The sequence below is a fragment of the Camponotus vicinus genome, unplaced genomic scaffold (genome assembly GCF_025532165.1).
Source record: "Camponotus vicinus isolate PSW18456_S1 unplaced genomic scaffold, iyCamVici1.0 SCAF_9, whole genome shotgun sequence".
NCBI lineage: Eukaryota > Metazoa > Arthropoda > Insecta > Hymenoptera > Formicidae > Camponotus > Camponotus vicinus.
Window position 1 is genome coordinate 368,945 of NW_028141981.1, and position 19,256 is coordinate 388,200.

Below are 19,256 nucleotides of genomic sequence, written 5' to 3' on the forward strand. Positions count from 1 at the left end.
TAGTTAAAGAACTATTGTATTTTTTCACATATTTTTTACGTATATATAATTTTATATATATATATATATATGCTAATTATTATTAATACTTCTTTCTTTTGTCTCAATTTTAATAATTTTTCTCATACAATTATTTCAAAGAAAAAACAATCATGTTTATTATGTAAAATAATTCCTTTCACGATTATAATAAGCAATTATTCATCATAAATCTATCAATCATTCATTATGCGCCCTCTTCGACCTATTTCAAATCTCAAAGTCACCTGAAATCATCACGTCCTTTCAAAAAACACATCAAATTACATAACACAACTATGTAATAATCCTGAAATTTATATACGAAAGTAAATATTACATTTACACGCAAGCAGGTATGATAAATATATGCTTGGTTTGGGGATGTTTTACGCTGCGCGGCGCCGCGAATGTTCACGCGGCGCATAGGGGGTGATAGGATAGCCTCGTGTAAGATACTCACCATCCCTCTCTTCCTCCTACGTTCCTCTAACTTGCGGGGACCGCGTTTAGGCAGGCGTTCACGGCACGCGATCATCCTTCCCACCCTCCACGAGGTGGTGGTATCCCCCGGGAATGAACGGTAGAAGCGTCGCGACGCCGATGTCGACGACGCTTCAGTGAAGGCCGACCGTTCGTGGCGAACGCAAGCACCCCCGCCGTTTGGGCCGTGGCTACCGTCGAGAAGCCCTGAGGAAACTGTATCGCCGCCAACCATCTATCTCCTTCATCGCCGAAGACAAGCATTCCGCTTCCCGTCTCCTAGAAGCATCACAATCCGGATATCGAGAGAACATATAAAAATGCCGCGGGTGAGTATACCAATTTTTTTTATTTTAATATCAATGATTATTATAGTATGCGAAATTGGTTATTTAATTAATATTTAATTCGTATTTTAATAATAGAAAAATATATATTTTAAGAGAACGCTTTTATAATATTATGCCAGAAATCTTAAAAAGGTTTCGCGAAAAAACTTCGCGCACATCAAGATATTTAATGCGTAAATAAAATATACTGAATTGTAGAAGGAGATTTGTATTGTTACATCTTAGCTGTCTTGACTGATTTTCTTTTACAATAAATATATAAAATAAATAAATGTTAACACATATAAATATAATAAATATAATAAATAAATGAGTATCTTCTTTTTTGGATTTTAGGGGATACAAGAAAAAAAAGCGAAAAGTAGAAAGAAAATTATTACATCATGATATAAAATCGTTTTTACAATAATTACTTTGGTTTTATGAATAAAGCATTGTGTGTACGTAATGTACGCACAAATAAATGTTATGACAATTAAAAAAAGGGAAGATCTTGTGCTCCTAATAGATGCATTTATCATAAAACAGATAAACTAGTCTAATAATAATTCCTCGTATTTTCTCAACTTTACGCTCTATGATGTCTATTGTTAAATTCATAATTATACACAAAAGATACATTTATATATCTTATATATATTATATATATCTTAACATATGTTATATATTATTAACATATGTTACATCAATATTTTAACAAAGATATTCAAAGTAATTAACATTACATTCACAATAAAATTTAGCCATGAATTTTTTTTAAAGTTATCAAATATTGTTAATGACAATTCCTACCACAGTTAATTGCCAGCACTTTCTCATGTATCATCGAGAGTACAAAATTCTATATCTATTATCGATTAAAAATCCATCATCGATTAAATTTCTTAAAAAAAAGTAAGAAAGAGAAAGAGATTAGATTCTCAATTATATATCAATTCTCGAATAGAATAGAAGCATCAATTCTCGATACCTAATTGCGTATGACGCTCTTATCGCACAATTGATCGACAAAGTCTTCAAACAAGGAATTAGCCCCCGTAAGGGTTAGTTAATTCTCGCGTAGAAATGAAATCGTTAGTAACATCGGTAACTAGTTCCACGTCGAGGGTTGATTGACTCCTTTTATTACCTCAAACATTGATTTTACGGAAAAGAGATCCCAACATTCACGCGATGCAATTGATAAATGTGAAAGCTGATTAGTTCTAGAAATTAATAAAAGTTATTATTATCATATAACTTTTCTCCATTCCTTAAAATTATTTATCATATACATATAATTATTATTTATTATGCCACATTACATGATATATAATTAAATAGTATAAATAATTATTAAAATGGTTCTTCATTCATTAAGAAATATGTAAATATGAATGAAGAATATAGTATCTGTCATTTTTTCCATTAAATTTTGTTTCAAGTAAACTTTTAGAATTCAAAAATCGTTGACAGAGAATTTTGAAAAATTTCTTTTTAAACAGGAAAAATATATATTGGACTTCCGCGAAAAAACAATGATTATTTTGATAATGATTTTGATAATGAAATTGAGCCACTGAAGTTTCACAGGCTATGACGCATTCGGGGTGTCAACGTAAAATCATAATAATCTATTCATGAGGACGTAGGGTTCATTCTGTCACGTGTCGCAACCTCACTCACTAGCCACGTGTCCACTACGTTATATTTTCTATAGAAATAGAATAAAGCAAAGACGTTTTTAGAAAATATTTATTTATAATTTTAATCGATTATGCACTCAGATTATGTCATAAAATCAATACCTTGTTTATTCTGTCTATTCTGTATGATATATTTATTCATCTCTTGATATATTCAAATAGATTTCGACTTGTAATTGTATTTCACATGTTAAATCGTCGTACATAATTACTCATTAATACGTATATTAATAGTGAGCATTTGTCTTTTATCGGATAAGATTAAAGTTCTTGAATGTCAACAAAATAAAATAAAATTTATATAAATATCATTTATTATCAACGCGACTTTTTAATACGAATAAATTTGAAAACAGATTTCGAACCGTGTTTGACTAACGATGATGATGAGGTAAATATGCGACATATGTCGCAAGTTACGCATGTAATATATGAAATGCAACCCCCCTAGTGCGTATTTTAACTCACGTGTGCCGACATTAATCATCACGAAGTAAATCGATCGATACACGACAATGTATATAATATAATGAATGTACAATTTCTTTTGTAATAACGAGAAAGAAAGACTAAAAGAAAAAAAGAGAGATATCTTCTCATCTCTCACGAAATTCCGATAATTGATCTCATAGACCTCATAGATTTCATAGATTTCTAAGAGAAAATTTTCTTTGCGATAAATAGAGTTGCACTCTAGTTTAAAGTGGATCGTAAAATCCGTCCTCGCAATATGTGTATGTTGCATAATTTATTCGAAAATACTGCGATTTATAAATCGTCGCGGGCAATGTTCATTATCGTTATATAATTGTATCAACCATGCTGATGCAACGTTTTAATCGATATTCGAGTTAAACAAATATCTTTGATTTTCCATATATACAGGGTGATTCATATAAGTGACCGATGTGAATATTAGCTAAAGTTGAAGAGCTATGAAAAAATTTTTATACCAAAAGATGTTTGACACAGAGGGGGACATCGTATGGTACAAACGATATTTTTATAGATGAAGGAGATTTCAAGATCAACTTAATTTTTTTAAATGGAACCCCATATTTTTTATTGCATATTCTTGTAGCTCATCTCGAGAGCTTTCTAAAACACTATAATTAAGTTAGTTTTCATTAAGTACTTTCCGAGTTATGAGGCTTGAAATCATTTCTTAATTTTACATAAACCGTAAAATATCTTGTAAAATATTCATTTTTCGACTATCTCACCTTAATACTTTTACATACAAAATAATGAGAGGAATCAATTGGTGTAAAGAAAACACATAGTTATTTTTTCTTCGAAACAACTATATGTTTTCTTTACACCAATTGATTCCTCTCATTATTTTGTACGTAAAAGTATTAAGGTAAGATAATCGAAAAATGAATATTTTACAAGATATTTTACGGTTTATGTAAAATTAAGAAATGATTTCAAGCCTCATAACTCGGAAAGTACTTAATGGAAACTAACTTAATTATAGTGTTTTAGAAAGCTCTCGAGATGAGCTACAAGAATATGTAATAAAAAAATAAGGGGTTCCATTTAAAAAAATTAAGTTGATCTTGAAATCTCCTTAATGCCTTCATCTATAAAAATATCGTTTGTACCATACATATTGTACATTGTACGATGTCCCCCTCTGTGTCAAACATCTTTTGGTATAAAAATTTTTTCATAGCTCTTCAACTTTAGCTAATATTCACATCGGTCACTTTATATGAATCACCCTGTATGTAGCGTTGTGTAATTCGTTTTTTTAACTTTCCATTTCTACAATCTTATGTTTGAATATGTGATTAACGTCTGGTATTTACATAATATCATTTTAACACATTTAATCGATATTCGGGTCAAACAAATATCTTTGATTTTCCACATACATGTAGTGTTGTGTAATTCGTTTTTTTAACTTTCCATTTCTTACAATCTTATGTTTGAATATGTGATTAACGCCTGGTATTTACATGATATCATTTTAACACATTAGACTTGGAATCTTAATCATTGGACATTGGTCGCGGTTATTTATGTATGTAAAAAGCACGGGTATTTTCTTGATTCTTTCTAAATTTTATAATTTAAAATTGCAAAATTACGTAATGCATCAATATCAGAACTTGTGAGAAATAAACGAATAATAAATTTTTACAAATGAACGAAATTAATTATGAGAACGTATCGAATAAAAATCGCATATTAATATGTTTTGAAACATTCATTATCGACAAATCCATGTATCGTTGTTATGAAAACACTTAGCATGCAACAAATCACGTTTCGTGTATAATGAATCTGATTTATAGAATGTAACGTAGAGATTTTCCTTTTAATCTCAAATTCTTGCAATATTTTTTCTCGAATGTCGCAAATGATAATGTCATCGAGAAATGTTATCAGGAAGAATAACTCCTTCAGTTTCTAGTTTTATGATAATAATGGTTAATCTTAATAAAGTTCGCGACACATATGTATATACGATAATACAAAACGAAAATTGGTCTGCACATATGATCAAAGGCAAAGATAAGCATCCTTTATGAAACTGTAATTGCGAATATATCTGGGCGTTTGACGCGAATTCCTTCACGGAAGGGGAGGGGGGACACAATGATTAAAGACGTATATATAATTATATTTTCTTCGCGATTAATTCGAAGTCCACATCTTCGAATTATATAGTTAGAATTTTGTAATGTAAGAAAAGTGTCCTAACATCTTTTCCAAAATTTCTCGAAATAGATATCGTTCTTTCGATGATCTTTGTTCCGTCGATGGAAAGAAAAAAGACTCCCCTACATTCTGTTAAAAACCTATAATTCTTCACGACGGGATGAAGCGAGAAAGCCGAGGGAAAAGCGATTACAGTCTCATTGACCCATGAAGTCACAGTCTGTAAAAAATCGCTCAGATACATACAGACAGACAGACTCGATCCAGTTTGATATTCGACTCCTCTTCTCGATGGAGACTTGGCGACGGAAATTTTACGTTAAGAAGTTTCACAAAATTGAGACTTATTTTCCCGTATTAAAAAATTTAATTTACGCGGCTGTCGATTAGCACGAGGATCGCGAATGACAGATTCGAAAAAAAATTATTTTTGCACATGCGTTATAAAACACGCTGTTGTCTACGAGATACGCTATCGATGTGTAATAAATTTATGAAGATATTTATGAGTCGGCGTTTGATACCAAAACGAAATTCTGCACTTTGAGTCTGACCGATTTCCGCACTTCATTTGTCATTTGTGACAGTTACAATTATCTGTGAAATTGTCGATTTCAAAGTCCAAAATTAAGAGACGCCGCGTCTTTAATAAACGAAATGACGGAATGAAACATGCTTATTACTGTGCATTTTGTACAATATTAAAAAAGAAATATATTTTCACATTCTACCACACATTTTTAAAATGCATGAAAGAGAAAGAAGGATGTCGCTTTATTTAATATTTAATATTAAAGTTGTTTTAATTTTTTAAGGATTTTATATCTTACTATCACAATTTCTCTTTCTCTCTTTCTTTCTCGCAGAATTAATTTTCAATATTATAAATATTACAAATCGTGAAAGGAGAATTCGAACAATCGATTTTCTTCCAGTTTTTGCCAATTTTTCTTCCCGAGAAATCGAATCCTCCTCTTTGAATAAAACGTATAACTCGAGTCGGTGAGTCCGTACGAAGGATCCGTCCTGCCTTTTCTGCAAAGGGCTTCTAGTATCTGACATCTGGGAGCGAATAGGAAGTGAAGAAGCTCAAGCTTACTACCAGGCACTGAATGGCACCAATCGATATATGCTCAGAATATCACTGCCGAATACATTGGCTTGACTTCCGTGTGCAAAGACTTCCTTTGTATTTTAAGTAGCCACGATGATTTGAAACTAGCCGCGTGAATTGGCAATATACTATAGTTTCCATTGGATAACATCATCCTTGAAAAGCACACTCCATCCATGTTAACCATTCAATAAATTTCGCATGTTCATTCTAGATCGCAGTCTCTTGCTAAGAAAAAGTATTTGAGAATCTGATGTGAGCATCTTTTTTATATTATTAGTTGCACTACAATGCTCTTAATGCATTTTTTTATACAAAAACTGACTTTATATTGAGATTTTCAGATAAATTATTTTCCTAAAACTTATGATCCAGAGCGGGCGTTTAATTAATTAAAAAAATACCTTTTTGTTAAAACTTATGTAAAATATAGCAGATAATAAACCCTTAGATTCTATTTTAGCAATATATTCATGCAAAGGTAAATAACCGATTTCCATAGATACTAGTCGTGCGAAGCGTGGGTGAAACAGTCAATTCATGCGATCCTACGTGTCGATTTCCGGTGTATGATTTCGCAGCACGTTTAATTCACGCGATTATATGTACAGATATCATCATCCCATATGAGAATTTCACACACCTAGGCTAATGATAAAATACGAAAGATAAACCGTGTCGTTAATTTGGCGAATATACATCGACATCAGTCCTCGCAATTAATAATACATTTATTCAAAACAGTAGTAATGATTATTAATTATTTCAATTGATTATATATAATTATATGTAATTATATTATTATTGCATGATAAAATCAATCAATTTAACGAAATTGAATTAATTACCACAATGTAAAATAATTTTTAGGATGAAAACTTTCTAAATGTAATCTTCTTTTTTGAATTTATTTGATATTATTTAATACACATACAAAAAAATAATCATTTGAAATTTTTCAGTATTCTATACTTTATTATAAACGATATAATTATAAACGATCGTCAGGAAAACAGTTATTCTATTTTCCTGACGAGTCAAAGAGTTAAAAATATAAACGCGGAGACAAAACACACAAAACGCACTCAGAATTTCTATTTCGCTAATTTGTTTTGTCTTCATAATATGATAACGGTGTATTTCGGTTTCACGCAAAGACCGGCATAATCAACAAGCTGACCTATCATATAATTATAAGCAAATTTAAGATGCCTTTCTTTCAGCAGGGTCATATTATATACAAATCTAGAAAAAAAGAATCTCGATGAAGGCAGATTAATCATGTTGTTTCACTATTTAATGGTTTTAATTTGCTCTTAAATTATTTTTAAACAGAGTATTATTTCTACAGCCAGAGATAATTGTGATAAAATTAGCGAAGAGATAATTCGCTAGAAATTGGGAATAAAACATTAATTATATATACAAAGCTTTGTATGTGTATATATATGTATATATAACAGAAACGTATCATCTAAATAAATAATATATTAAAAAATCATGACAATATATTAAAAAAGTGCTTACAAATATAATGTTTTTTCTTCTGTTTTTCCTTCTTTCTGTTTTCTTGTATAGAAAAAGGAGAATATTATATTATATTCAAATTATATGATCAAATCAAAATTATATATGTTGCAGCCAGTTTCGAAAGGAACATCTCAATTGTCGGCACGGGGACAGATGGAGAGGCGGCGGCCACCGTTTCTCAGAGCTTCTAGCAAAGCCAAGGAGGTAAAAAAAAATTATTAAATTTATAAAAACATCGATTTATATATAAAATATTAATTTAAAATAAAATTGAAACAGAAAGAAATATCAAAAGATAAGAATTTGATGTTTGAAAGATTAAAGTTTTTTTTAATTTAAAAAATTAACAAATTCTCTATATTATAAATTAAAGTTAATTTTTTGAAAAGAATTTCATATTTTGTCAATTCGTAGATTCAGAAATGTTTTATATTCTACGTCATTTTGTGATATAATATGCGTAAAAAAACGCGTTCAATCTATGTGATTCATAAGGAGCGGTTCAATGAATGTGACGTCATCAGATTGTCATGGCAACCCACAGCAAATAATAAACAGAATCATAACCAAAAAAAAGAAAAATAAAAATGTTTAGTGTGGTGTATGATTTTATTGTAAAGACAGGGAAATTAATATAAGCAGTTTTTGAAATTTATAAATGTGGAAATGTACATATGCTAGATAATTTTCTCGCATTGGAAGCAGTCTCGATAGAGAAAAAAAAAAATAAATAGAAAAAATGCATATGATTGTAATGTTTATTTTTGATGATAGACCATTTCCTACATTTGTCAGATTTGTACTTCTTATCCATATGATACTTATGCATATCAACATTAATAATAATTTGGAATTGGAATAGAGTTATCGCATATCTTCGTCATGAAATTAGTTTTTAGAACATGTAATAAAAATTTACACTTTAATAAGAAAAAAGAATGATTTCCTAATGAGAATTGTTTCATCTTGCACATTCAGTTTTTGTCATTTTCATTGATATCGTATTAGGAAAAATTGGAGAAAATGTTATTGTGGTAATAAAATATAAAATATTTAACTCTTTAAAGAAAAAAGCAGGATATGATTACATAGCAGTGAAGTAAATTAGAAAATTATACATTTATAGACAGAACGAGGCAGTGGAACAAAGATGGATTCTGCACGTAGCGGGGGTGCTATAGAAGAACAGGGTAGCGATGAAGATCTGTCACCGGATGCTTTGGTTAGACAAAATTATGAACTCCGTCATCGTTTGGAACAAGAGGCTGCAAGTTATAAGAGACGTTTGGATACCTATCGGCAGGCTCAACAACACCAAGCTGCTCTTGTCTCACGCTTACAAGCTAAAGTAAATACTGTAAATTCTCTTTACTAAGAAAACTGTAAATTGATATATAACAAAGTTTGTTAATGATAAATTGTTAACGATAAATAATAATTAAAGATATATTTTAGGTTTTGCAGTACAAACAGAGATGTTCAGAATTGGAAAATCAAATGGCAGAAACAGTGCCTTGTGATACTACTAAACCAACTGCAGCAACTGCTGCGGTATCATCTACTTCTGCATTAGAGGCTGCTCATCAGACACTCAGGGATATACGCGAGGAGCAAATTCATGATTTGGATACTGCCTTACAAAAACTTGGAGAGGAACGACGAAAGTATGAGAAAATACAACATAAATTAACATATTAAGCTCTATATATCCTTTGATTAATAAATATATAAATTATATTTCATTTTATAAAGATACTTTTCTCTGCCATAGGTGTGAAGAACTTTTGCAACTAAACTCATCTCTGAAAGATCAACTCGAAGAGTCTCATCAAACAAATGAAGCGTTAACTACTGATTTGCAGAAATTAAGCAATGATTGGGATATATTGCGTGAGGAGTTGGCTATTAAGGAAGATGAATGGAAGGAAGAGGAACAGGCGTTCAATGAATATTACATCTCCGAGCACAACAGATTATTGAACCTATGGCGTGATGTCGTGTCTGTTAAAAGATTGTTTGCAGAAATGAAATCTGCTACAGAACGAGATTTGTCTAAATTACGGAATGAAATTACTTCTTCATCTAATGAAATGACATCAGCGTGTAATAGTATAAGTTTTACTATGAAACTACAAGCAACTGCAGTACAATCAACAGTATAAAATTATATTAACTTATTTTATAATAACAAATATTAATAACAATTTATATTTCTATCTATAATTTTGTTCTATTGATATTTTATATTGTACTTCCTTCTTCTACTTTATTTTCAGCCATCCCAAAGATTACAACAACAGGAGGAAGAACAAGCTGTAACTGTTTTGAAAACAGAAATTGCAGCACTTAAGCAACAACACGCTACTGATCAACATGAAATTCGCACAAAAGACGATCGGATAGATCAGTTTATTCGAGAAATTCGCAATTTAGTAGATATCAATTTATCCTATTTCAAGTCTAATTTATTAATTAATTTTATTTAAATTATATATGTTTTCTGATGTATACAGGAAGAAAGATGTGGAATTTCTGAAGCAGCAGTGACTCAAACTGCGCGTATGCAAGAGGATATCGAAGTATTAGAATCTGCATTAAGAGATATCGCGCATGCTGTGATTCAAGATGCCGAGTCTCGGGACGTCGATGTAAAGCAGGCACCTTCGCATATTCATTTATCATCCGGTGGGCAAATTTCGCAAAGATCACCGAAAAGAAGCGCGAGAAACATTGCTATACCAGCACTTGCTGAGAGTACTATAAGCGCAGTACGAGCAGCTTTACAGAAATATCAATTAACTATACGCGAATTACAGGTATATGTATCATATAAGAAGAAAAATATATTCCACATATTAATTACAAATGCTTACAAATGCTTTCTGTAATTTAGATAAAATTGCAAACCAACAAGGAACAGCTTCTAACAATGCGCAAGCAATGGGATACCGCAGAGACAAACGCTCAGACACTAAATACAAAAGTGACAGAATTGATATCTCAATTGGATACGTGTCGTTCGCAATGTACACAGTTAAATCAAGAGAAAGAGATGTTGCAGAAAAGTCTTGACACTGTAAAATTGGAGAAAAATGCATTGGATAAAAATAAAATGGAGCTTAATAGTATGGTAAGATTTAAAGTATTAATCAATTTCTTCTACACGACTATTAATAGAATTATAATTATTAATTGGTATTTACATTACAGCTAGAAGCTCTTAAAAATAATTATGAAAAACTTCAAAAGACCAATAATAAATTACAAAAATTATGTGACAATCTAGAAGATGAAAAATTGTATTTGCAGAACGAGCTTAGTAGAGTATCAGAGGATGCTGATTTAAAGTAAATAAATTACCAATTATGTATTGTATAAATCACGTTTTAATTCTGCCAAATTATTTATAAACGAGAGCAAATATATTTTTTACAAAATATTTTGTAGAGAACTGAATTTACGATCAGAGGAGGATAGATGTAGTAAAATGCGAGAAGAACTTTTGACGCTACGAGAAGATTTAAATAAAGCTTATCTTGCCAAAGATATGTTGGAACAACAAAAACTGGAAACTGATGGATTAATCTCTCAAATTGAAAGAAGCAAAGGTATCTTATATATTCTTACAAATATATATAATCTTTGATAAGTTGTATACATGTTACATAAAATAATTCAGGTGATCTTGAATTGGAATTGGAACGGATATTATTGGAAAAGTCCGATGTACAAGAAATTTTGATAAAGTTGGAAGCAATGTGCTCTAATCACGAACAGGATAAACAGAAATTGCAAGAAGAATTAAAAAAAGTAATCCAAGTTTAATATTATCTCAGCAGTAATATATATATATATATATATATATATATATATATATTTTCATGTTAATTATAATTATACTTGTTGTAGATGACTGATGAGAAAAATAAACTTGCAAGTCAATCTATCGATCAACAAGGGGATTTAAATTCACTGAGAAAAGAATTATTGCAAGCTGAACAAACTAGGCTTGACATAGAATCTGAAAAAGTTACGTTGAATGAGAAAATTAAATTTTTGGAGATAGAAAAGGAGAAAGTAGAGATAGAATTGGGCCAAGTGAGTCGCGAACGTAGTGATTTGAGTAATCAACTGTCGGTTTTGGCGCGAAAGAAAGAAACATTGAATGAAGAACTCATGAGACTTAGACAAAGACTAGAACAATCCAATGAAATGAATGCACGAATAAATAGAAATTTGAAAGATCTTGTAAAAGATAATGAGGAGAAACAGGTAAGAATGAAATTACTTATATGAATATTATACAATATATCTTTCTCTGATCTATTATTATAGAAATAAAGTAATCTTTTTGTTTCTATAGGTGCTTTTAGAAACAAATGAGAAAGAAATTCAAAGAATGCAAGAGCAACTTGCATCAATGCGAACTGAAAAAGAAATATTAGAAGGAGTACTGTTTGATACACAAACTAATTTGGAAGCTACACATGTCAAGAAGACACAGTTGGAAAAAGAGCAAAAAGAAACGTTAATCAAACAAGAAAGCTTAAAAGGACAGGTGACACGACTAACAAAAGAATTAGAAAACAGTGAAAAACGTGCGCAAGATATGAAACAATCGCTTACACAACAAAGTGGTGATCAAATAGCAGAATTTCAACAAATTATATCGAATATGAAGAAACAATCTGAGGATAATATGAAGAAAATGACTGATGAAAAGGTACTTTCTTATTTACTTCTTTACATAATTTTTCCATCTCTAATATATTACTATTAATTCCAATTAATACATGGATATATTGTATATCGAGTTATTAAATATGTTTTCACTTTTTTGTCCATTCTTCTACATCTTACCTTTGTAAGGAGCAAGTAAGAATAAGTTTAGAGAAACGGTTGCAACAGTCCGTGTTACAATTGGAAGGAGAAAAAAATGAAGAAATTAATCAACTGCAACAGAGAATAGAAGAATTGCAACAACATGTAGAGAATTTATGCAAACAGCACGAGGAAGCACTTCTTAGGGCCGAAAATGATAAACAACAGGCACTTCTTATAGGTATGTATGATTAAATATTCTTACTAAATTTTAATTGAGTTTTTATAAGAATTAATATATATTTTTAATATATGTTCATATCTTAAAATATTTGATAATTTGTTACAGCTCATCACGATCAACAGGCTTTAATTGAAAAAATTAACGCTATTATGCGTGAATTAGAAGAAGAAAAGAATACTCTGGAACGTGTGAAAAGGGAGGCTGCAACACGCGCGGAACAAGAACGTAATAATACGAATCAATTGCGCGATGAATTAAATCGTCTTAGAACAAAGTTGGACGAAACCAAGTTGAAAGCTAATGAAGAAAAGCTGAAACTTGATTTAAAAATAGAAGAACTTTGGAAAGAACGCGAATCCACGCAAAGAGAAGTTGAAGAATTACAAGTTCAATTACACATGACGGAAGATAAAGTAGACGGACTGCAAAATCAGTTACACGATACTATTAGAAAACTTAAAGACGGTAATCTACTCTTTTCTTTATACAACACATTTAATTTTGTAATTATTTGTCATAATTACAATTTATATAATTACAGCTGACAATGTTAATGAGACACTGCGCAAAGAATTAGTAGATTCAAGGAGACAATTGGCAGATACGACATATGAAAAAGAGAAATATAATAATAGCAACAAGGAATTACGAGAACGTGTTAAGCAAATCGAAACTGAAAGAAGAGAACAGGGAAGAATTTTGGAAGAATCGTATCAAAAAATAGCAAGTCGGTATTACTCTCTTCTTCATACATATAAATATTTAACGGTTCAATATGTAACTGCTAAAATATCTGTGTTTAGCATTGGAGGATGCGAAAGCGACCATGGACATTGAGAGAACGCGTTTACAAGCTCAAGTGCGAGATTTGGAACGCGACGCATTGCAATTGCAACAACAACTTCGCTTTACGCAGGACGAATTACAGAAATGTCATGAGAATAATTCCCAAGCTCAGAACGAAGAAAAGGAACTGCAAGCTAGATTAGCTAACGAGATTGAAGAAAGAGAGCGTATACAATTGCAATTACATCAAGTGAAGAAACAGGTATAAAAATGTTATACAAGATTTTTTTATTCAATTCAATTAACGCGAGGTCTTTTCTTTCGTTAGGTTGTCGATCTGGATAATAGCTTGGAAGTTACACGACAAGAACTGGGAAAATTACGCACGCGAGCAGACGAGGAAGATGAAAGGTGGCGTGCTCGAGAGCAAGAGTTGCTGGTGCGTCTCGAGGATAGCCGCTGCCGCGAGAGAAAACTGGAAGATCAGAAGCATAATCTGGAAGTTTGTTTGGCCGATGCCACGCAGCAATTGCAAGAGTTGAAGGTATTCTCGAAGACGGATAATAAAAAGACGACAACTTGCATATTCCGTATTAAAATTAAAAGCATGCATATTATATCAGGCGCGTCTAGGAGGATCTGAAGGAAGAGTGAGAGCTCTCGATGCTCAATTGTCGCAATTGGAAACCGCTAAAAAGGAAGTGGAGCAGAAATTGAGTAGTGTAGGCTCTACGCTCCGCCGTATCGCCGGCATTCAAATGGATGGGAGCGTAAATATGCCGTTTAAATTGATGAGTCCATCAAGAAGATGGAGTCCGGCACGTGGTAATTTATATAAAATAAAATCTCTTAGTTTAATTGGCAGCAACGAGACACTGTTATCTTATACAGTGAGATGATATATGTAACATACAGTTAATATATAATGTATTTTAATCAAGTGCAAGATCACGGTGACACTGGTAGAGATATCATATTGGATGTCGATCCTGAAGCTATTAGAAAGGGCGTGCGATCACTTATGCAACAAGTTGCCCAAATCGAACGTGAGAGAGTATGTGCTAAATTTCGATAATTATATAAGTTAATTATATAAGATATTGATTTGTGTTATAATAAAATTTGTATGGTTTAATAAATTGCAGGACGATTACAAGACGGAATTGTGCAGTTTAAAGAAACAGTTGAAAGAATCTCAAGAAAATCAAAGTAATACCGATATAAAAGTCAATAATCTTCTAGCTAATATTCGTACGCTTCAGGAAGAGAAGAAATCTTTGGAGGCAAAACTAACTCAAAAACAAACTAGTTATCAAGCACATGTAAATCTCTTTATATCTATCTCTTTATATATCTTATATATTCTCCCTCTATGCTAAAAAGACATTAATATTTATTTTATCTTTAGCTGGATGCATTGCAACAAAAAACCAAAGAATGCGAGCAATTATGTGAAAAATTGTCAATGTTAGAATTAAAGATTAGTACTGAATCGGAAGAGAAATCTCAATACGAGGTATGAAAAAAAGAAATATTCATAATCATTATAATCTAAGTATACATAACACTTTATGCTTTAGGATAAATTCGAGAAAATGAAACATGAATTAAACAGATTGGAAACGGAAAAGCGCAGTCTTCAAAAGGATGTTCGCCATAGCGAGTCTCGCGCAACAGAAATGGAATTACATAGAATGTCCTTAGACGGCGATTTCCAAAGATTGCAAATGATGCTCCAAGAAAAAGAAGCGCATATTCAAGTAAGATCTCAATTCTAAGATGTGCTTTTTCTCGTGTACAAAACACATTTATATTTTAGATATATCGCAGTATATAGCAAGACACGTAATGATTCATAATAATTAAATTTTAAATTTAGTAGATTATTGGCAATTAAATTATTGTAATTTATTGTCACTTTAATTATCCATAATACAATCTGCACTTTGAAATAAAGACATCTTTACTCGAATAAAAAAATCAATCATAATAATTTGGTCAATAAATTTCTTTGGATTTGGAATTTAAATACAAATCTTATAAATACTATTTTTTGTTTCTTATTAGAAATTACAAGATCGTTTTGACACGCAAAGTCGCACTATGACAAATCTAGAGGAACGTTGCGCATCCTTAAAATCTACCATAGAGCAATTAAAACTGGCACTAGAGAAAGCATCTGCCACGGAAAGCGAACTCAAGAGTGAGATGAATCTATTACAGCATAATATAATAGAGATCACTACTTCCTCTCAAAGTAATAATGAGAAACTCAAACAGGTAAAAGACTATTCTATAAGCTATTTGTTTTTCATTTAAAATATTAAACACTATTTTATTTATCTTCAGCTGCAGAAACAGCTTTCGAATACCGAAAATGAGCGTAGAATATTATCCGAACGCCTAGAAACGGTGCAGCAGACCCTAAGCGATTTAAAACATACGAATCAATCATTGATTGATCAAAATGCGCGACTACAGAATGAGTTGGCTAATAATGAAGTGCAACGATCAGCTTTAGAATCACAATTAAGATTGTCTACTTGGCCGCCGGAAGGCAGTACCACCAAAGATGAAGAACTATTACGACAACTACAAACTGTTCAAAGAGAAAGAAGCGAAATGAGAGGAAAAGTGGATGCTCTTAATGACAAGGTAAATGTAAATGATTATACAAATATTAAAATCTCTCGCAGAGAAAAAGAGAGAGAGAGAGAGAGAGACTCAAGAAATAGTATATAAAACAATTAAAAATTTCATATTTACAATAAATATATTATTTATAACAAATATATTTTTTAATAGGTGAAATTATTAGAAGCTGATAAACGTAATTTAGAACGTCAAATTGCTGCGGGCAAAACGAGTGTTATTCGAAGCAAGAGTTACGAACGTCCAGAAAAAGCACATATAGAACTTCTAGGTACTAGTTATAGTCTTGACAACTTGGAACATGAAAATAGAGAATTAAGATTAAAGATACGTAAATTGGAGACCCAATTGGCGGAAAAGGAGGCCGAACTTATACGAATTAAGTCAACTTATATACATTCCCCCCATTCATTATTGGACACAAGTCGAGACAGAAGTGGAGAATTAGAACGGATCAGAGCCGCGCAATTGCAGGCCGAAAAATTATTAGAGGCGAGAGAACAAAGTCATCGTCAGCAAGTATCACGTTTAGAAAATCAGGTACATATATCTATGATAGAATATAAATTTGTATAAGAGAGAATGTAGTGTATCCACATTATATATCTATCACATAATTGTTTAAATTTATACATAATTGTTTAAATAAAAAAAATAATGCAATATTGTACACATACATTATAAATCTTTCTTTTGTAGATACAATTATTACGAGAACAGCTCAATCAAGAAATAAAGCGCAGACAGTTGTACGTTTTGCGGAGTTCACGGGCCGGTAGAGAAATGCAACAATTGCGACAAGCATTGGGCGATTCTTTGAGAACCGTGGCGCAAGATCCGTCACTAGATGCGGTATTACTGGAACACGAAGCGCGTAAATTAGACTCTACCTTGACGAGTACTACTAGTTTGCCGCCATCATTAGCTTTACCTGCTCCACCTTCGTCTCACCGATCCGGCACTCCGTCACAATTGAAATAATGCAACAAGTGACTGTACTTTCTTTGGGGAAACTGCCAGTATCAAATATTACATATATATTTATACAAGAGTATATAAGTACTTATACAAGTAGTTATATTTCTTGAGAATTTATAAAGTATAATTATTTGTGCACATAAAAATATTGTTTAGTGCGCTTCAACATTACATATCAAAGTCGTTACTTAAAGAAGGCATGAAATCATTAATCTAATTTGATAAATCATGAATTAATAATACTTCTTCGTATTTTACATTTTAAGGCAATCACAAATTTTATAATGACATTTTATTTGATATGCGATTTTTATATTGAACTTTTATCAAATTTTTTATACAAATTTTATGCTTCCAAATGATTATACATATGAAATATAGACATTTCATACAGTTTATTAATGTGCACAAAACATATATGAAGATTTTTGTGATATAAGATATATACATTCCACAAAAATACTTTGCTGAATATAATAATAATACTTGCAATTTTTTTTGCTACATCAATTCTTGTCTAGTTATCTGATTATAAAGGAATAGCATAGAAGTCAGTTTAATATTAATTAATAATTAATGCACATAAAATGATCTCTTTTTATTATCTCATAACATTTACTTATATATTTAATATATTAACACAAATTAAATCATTGTCTAATATTTAACAAAACTTTACAGTAAAATTAATATAAATTTAATCATCTAATATTCAACAAGATTTTATGGCAAAAATTTAAAACAAATTGAACATGTACAAGTCTACAATCCGTCCATTAATATTGTGATTAATTTATAAATTTATTTATTTAGGTATATATGTGTATAATATTGTATTATTTTTAACACGGATAATTGAAGAGATATATTATAAAGGGAAAGCTTGCAACTCTCATATAATGAGAAGTGCTTATAAAGTAGGTGGTAACAGTAAGAAAAAATGCTATGTTTAGTCTCATTTTGAGACCAAAGAAAATCAGCAAACAAGAGCATTATAGAGATATGCTTCTGATTATCAGATAGAGATGCAAAGTCACTGAGCCATTTGCTAACGTAGAGACTGGTAATGCTGTAATATACAGCAGAGGATTAAAAAATACAGACATAGATGACAAAGAGTGGACTGTGTCTGTTCTTTATTATTAAGAATATAGACATCCAGTCCTGTGCACTATATAGCCTGATGCAGGATGATTGAGAGTATTAAAAAAATATTATTTTGCTTCGTACAATGCAAGGTTTTATCAAGTGAGAAATTTTTATACCAAACCGATTATCAAAAGAATTTTAAATTAATTAGGCTATTTGTAATACAATTTGTAATGAAAAAAAGTTTATCTTATCAAAGAAATCTTTTTAATCAAACATAATGCATTCATAAATCAAGCATTGTCGTTAATATATGTTTCCATGCAAAGAGTTTTTTTTAGGTCTAGAATAATGTAGAAAAATTGTCATATACATATATATTGTACTATCATTAAATTCTATATTTCACATTCACACTTTTTTAGAAACATATATAGTAATGGCATATATGTAAATCTTAAAAATACCATTGTTACATATGTTATTGAATTATATATTTGAAATTAAATATCACTCACCACATTTGCATGTTTCAATTGTATTTCCTCTCTCTATAACACTTTCACTTATTGTCCTATTACCATTACATCCCAGAAATTTACTCTCGTTCTATAACACAATATTTTTTCGTAATGAAAAATTTATACAAGTTTATATAATATATACATATATTTTTTCGACTAAAACACGAGACTGTAATCAATCGTAATGACCGCGACGCGCTGCGTACTTCAAGCCTATTCAGACTTGCAGGAAGTTGGCAATCCCTTAGAAATCACACATCATTGGTCGATTCAGGTTTTCCGTGAATATTGGTGCATACGCGACTATTCAAT

At 31.0% G+C, this 19,256-nt stretch overlaps 1 protein-coding gene and 1 long non-coding RNA gene across 6 annotated transcripts in view; one reads left to right on the forward strand and one right to left on the reverse strand.

Moving 5' to 3' along the window:
* Window positions 1-19,144, reverse strand: part of LOC145977175 (uncharacterized) — a 37,289-nt gene extending 18,145 nt beyond the window's left edge. For 2 of the 3 annotated variants that reach the window (XR_014440448.1, XR_014440449.1), the window contains exons 1-6: window positions 18,939-19,144; window positions 7,848-8,037; window positions 6,811-6,968; window positions 6,037-6,548; window positions 1,822-2,056; window positions 482-780 (exon numbers count right to left, since the gene is read on the reverse strand). This is a non-coding gene — a long non-coding RNA (uncharacterized LOC145977175). The remainder of the gene's footprint in view (window positions 1-481; window positions 781-1,821; window positions 2,057-6,036; window positions 6,549-6,810; window positions 6,969-7,847; window positions 8,038-18,938) is intronic. The other variant, XR_014440450.1, reaches the window with a different exon arrangement.
* On the forward strand, window positions 187-18,942 carry Root (ciliary rootlet coiled-coil, rootletin). 3 transcript variants are annotated; one of them, XM_083108925.1, is made up of 27 exons: window positions 187-830; window positions 7,962-8,054; window positions 8,977-9,198; window positions 9,306-9,514; window positions 9,622-10,006; window positions 10,127-10,282; window positions 10,364-10,666; window positions 10,744-10,980; window positions 11,061-11,197; window positions 11,298-11,458; window positions 11,530-11,660; window positions 11,760-12,122; window positions 12,214-12,573; window positions 12,720-12,912; window positions 13,021-13,380; window positions 13,457-13,642; window positions 13,719-13,963; window positions 14,030-14,245; window positions 14,325-14,526; window positions 14,643-14,755; window positions 14,847-15,023; window positions 15,110-15,217; window positions 15,282-15,461; window positions 15,769-15,981; window positions 16,051-16,356; window positions 16,507-16,893; window positions 17,053-18,942. In XM_083108925.1, exons 1-27 carry the CDS (start codon window positions 822-824, stop codon window positions 17,332-17,334), a joined length of 5,934 nt encoding a protein of 1,977 aa, XP_082965051.1. In that variant the 5' UTR covers window positions 187-821; the 3' UTR covers window positions 17,335-18,942. The 3 variants fall into 3 exon arrangements, with proteins under 3 accessions (XP_082965051.1, XP_082965052.1, XP_082965053.1); XM_083108926.1 differs by lacking the exons at window positions 187-830; window positions 7,962-8,054 and adding an exon at window positions 8,393-8,601; XM_083108927.1 differs by lacking the exons at window positions 187-830; window positions 7,962-8,054 and adding an exon at window positions 8,394-8,884.
* Window positions 19,145-19,256: the final 112 nt, after the last annotated feature.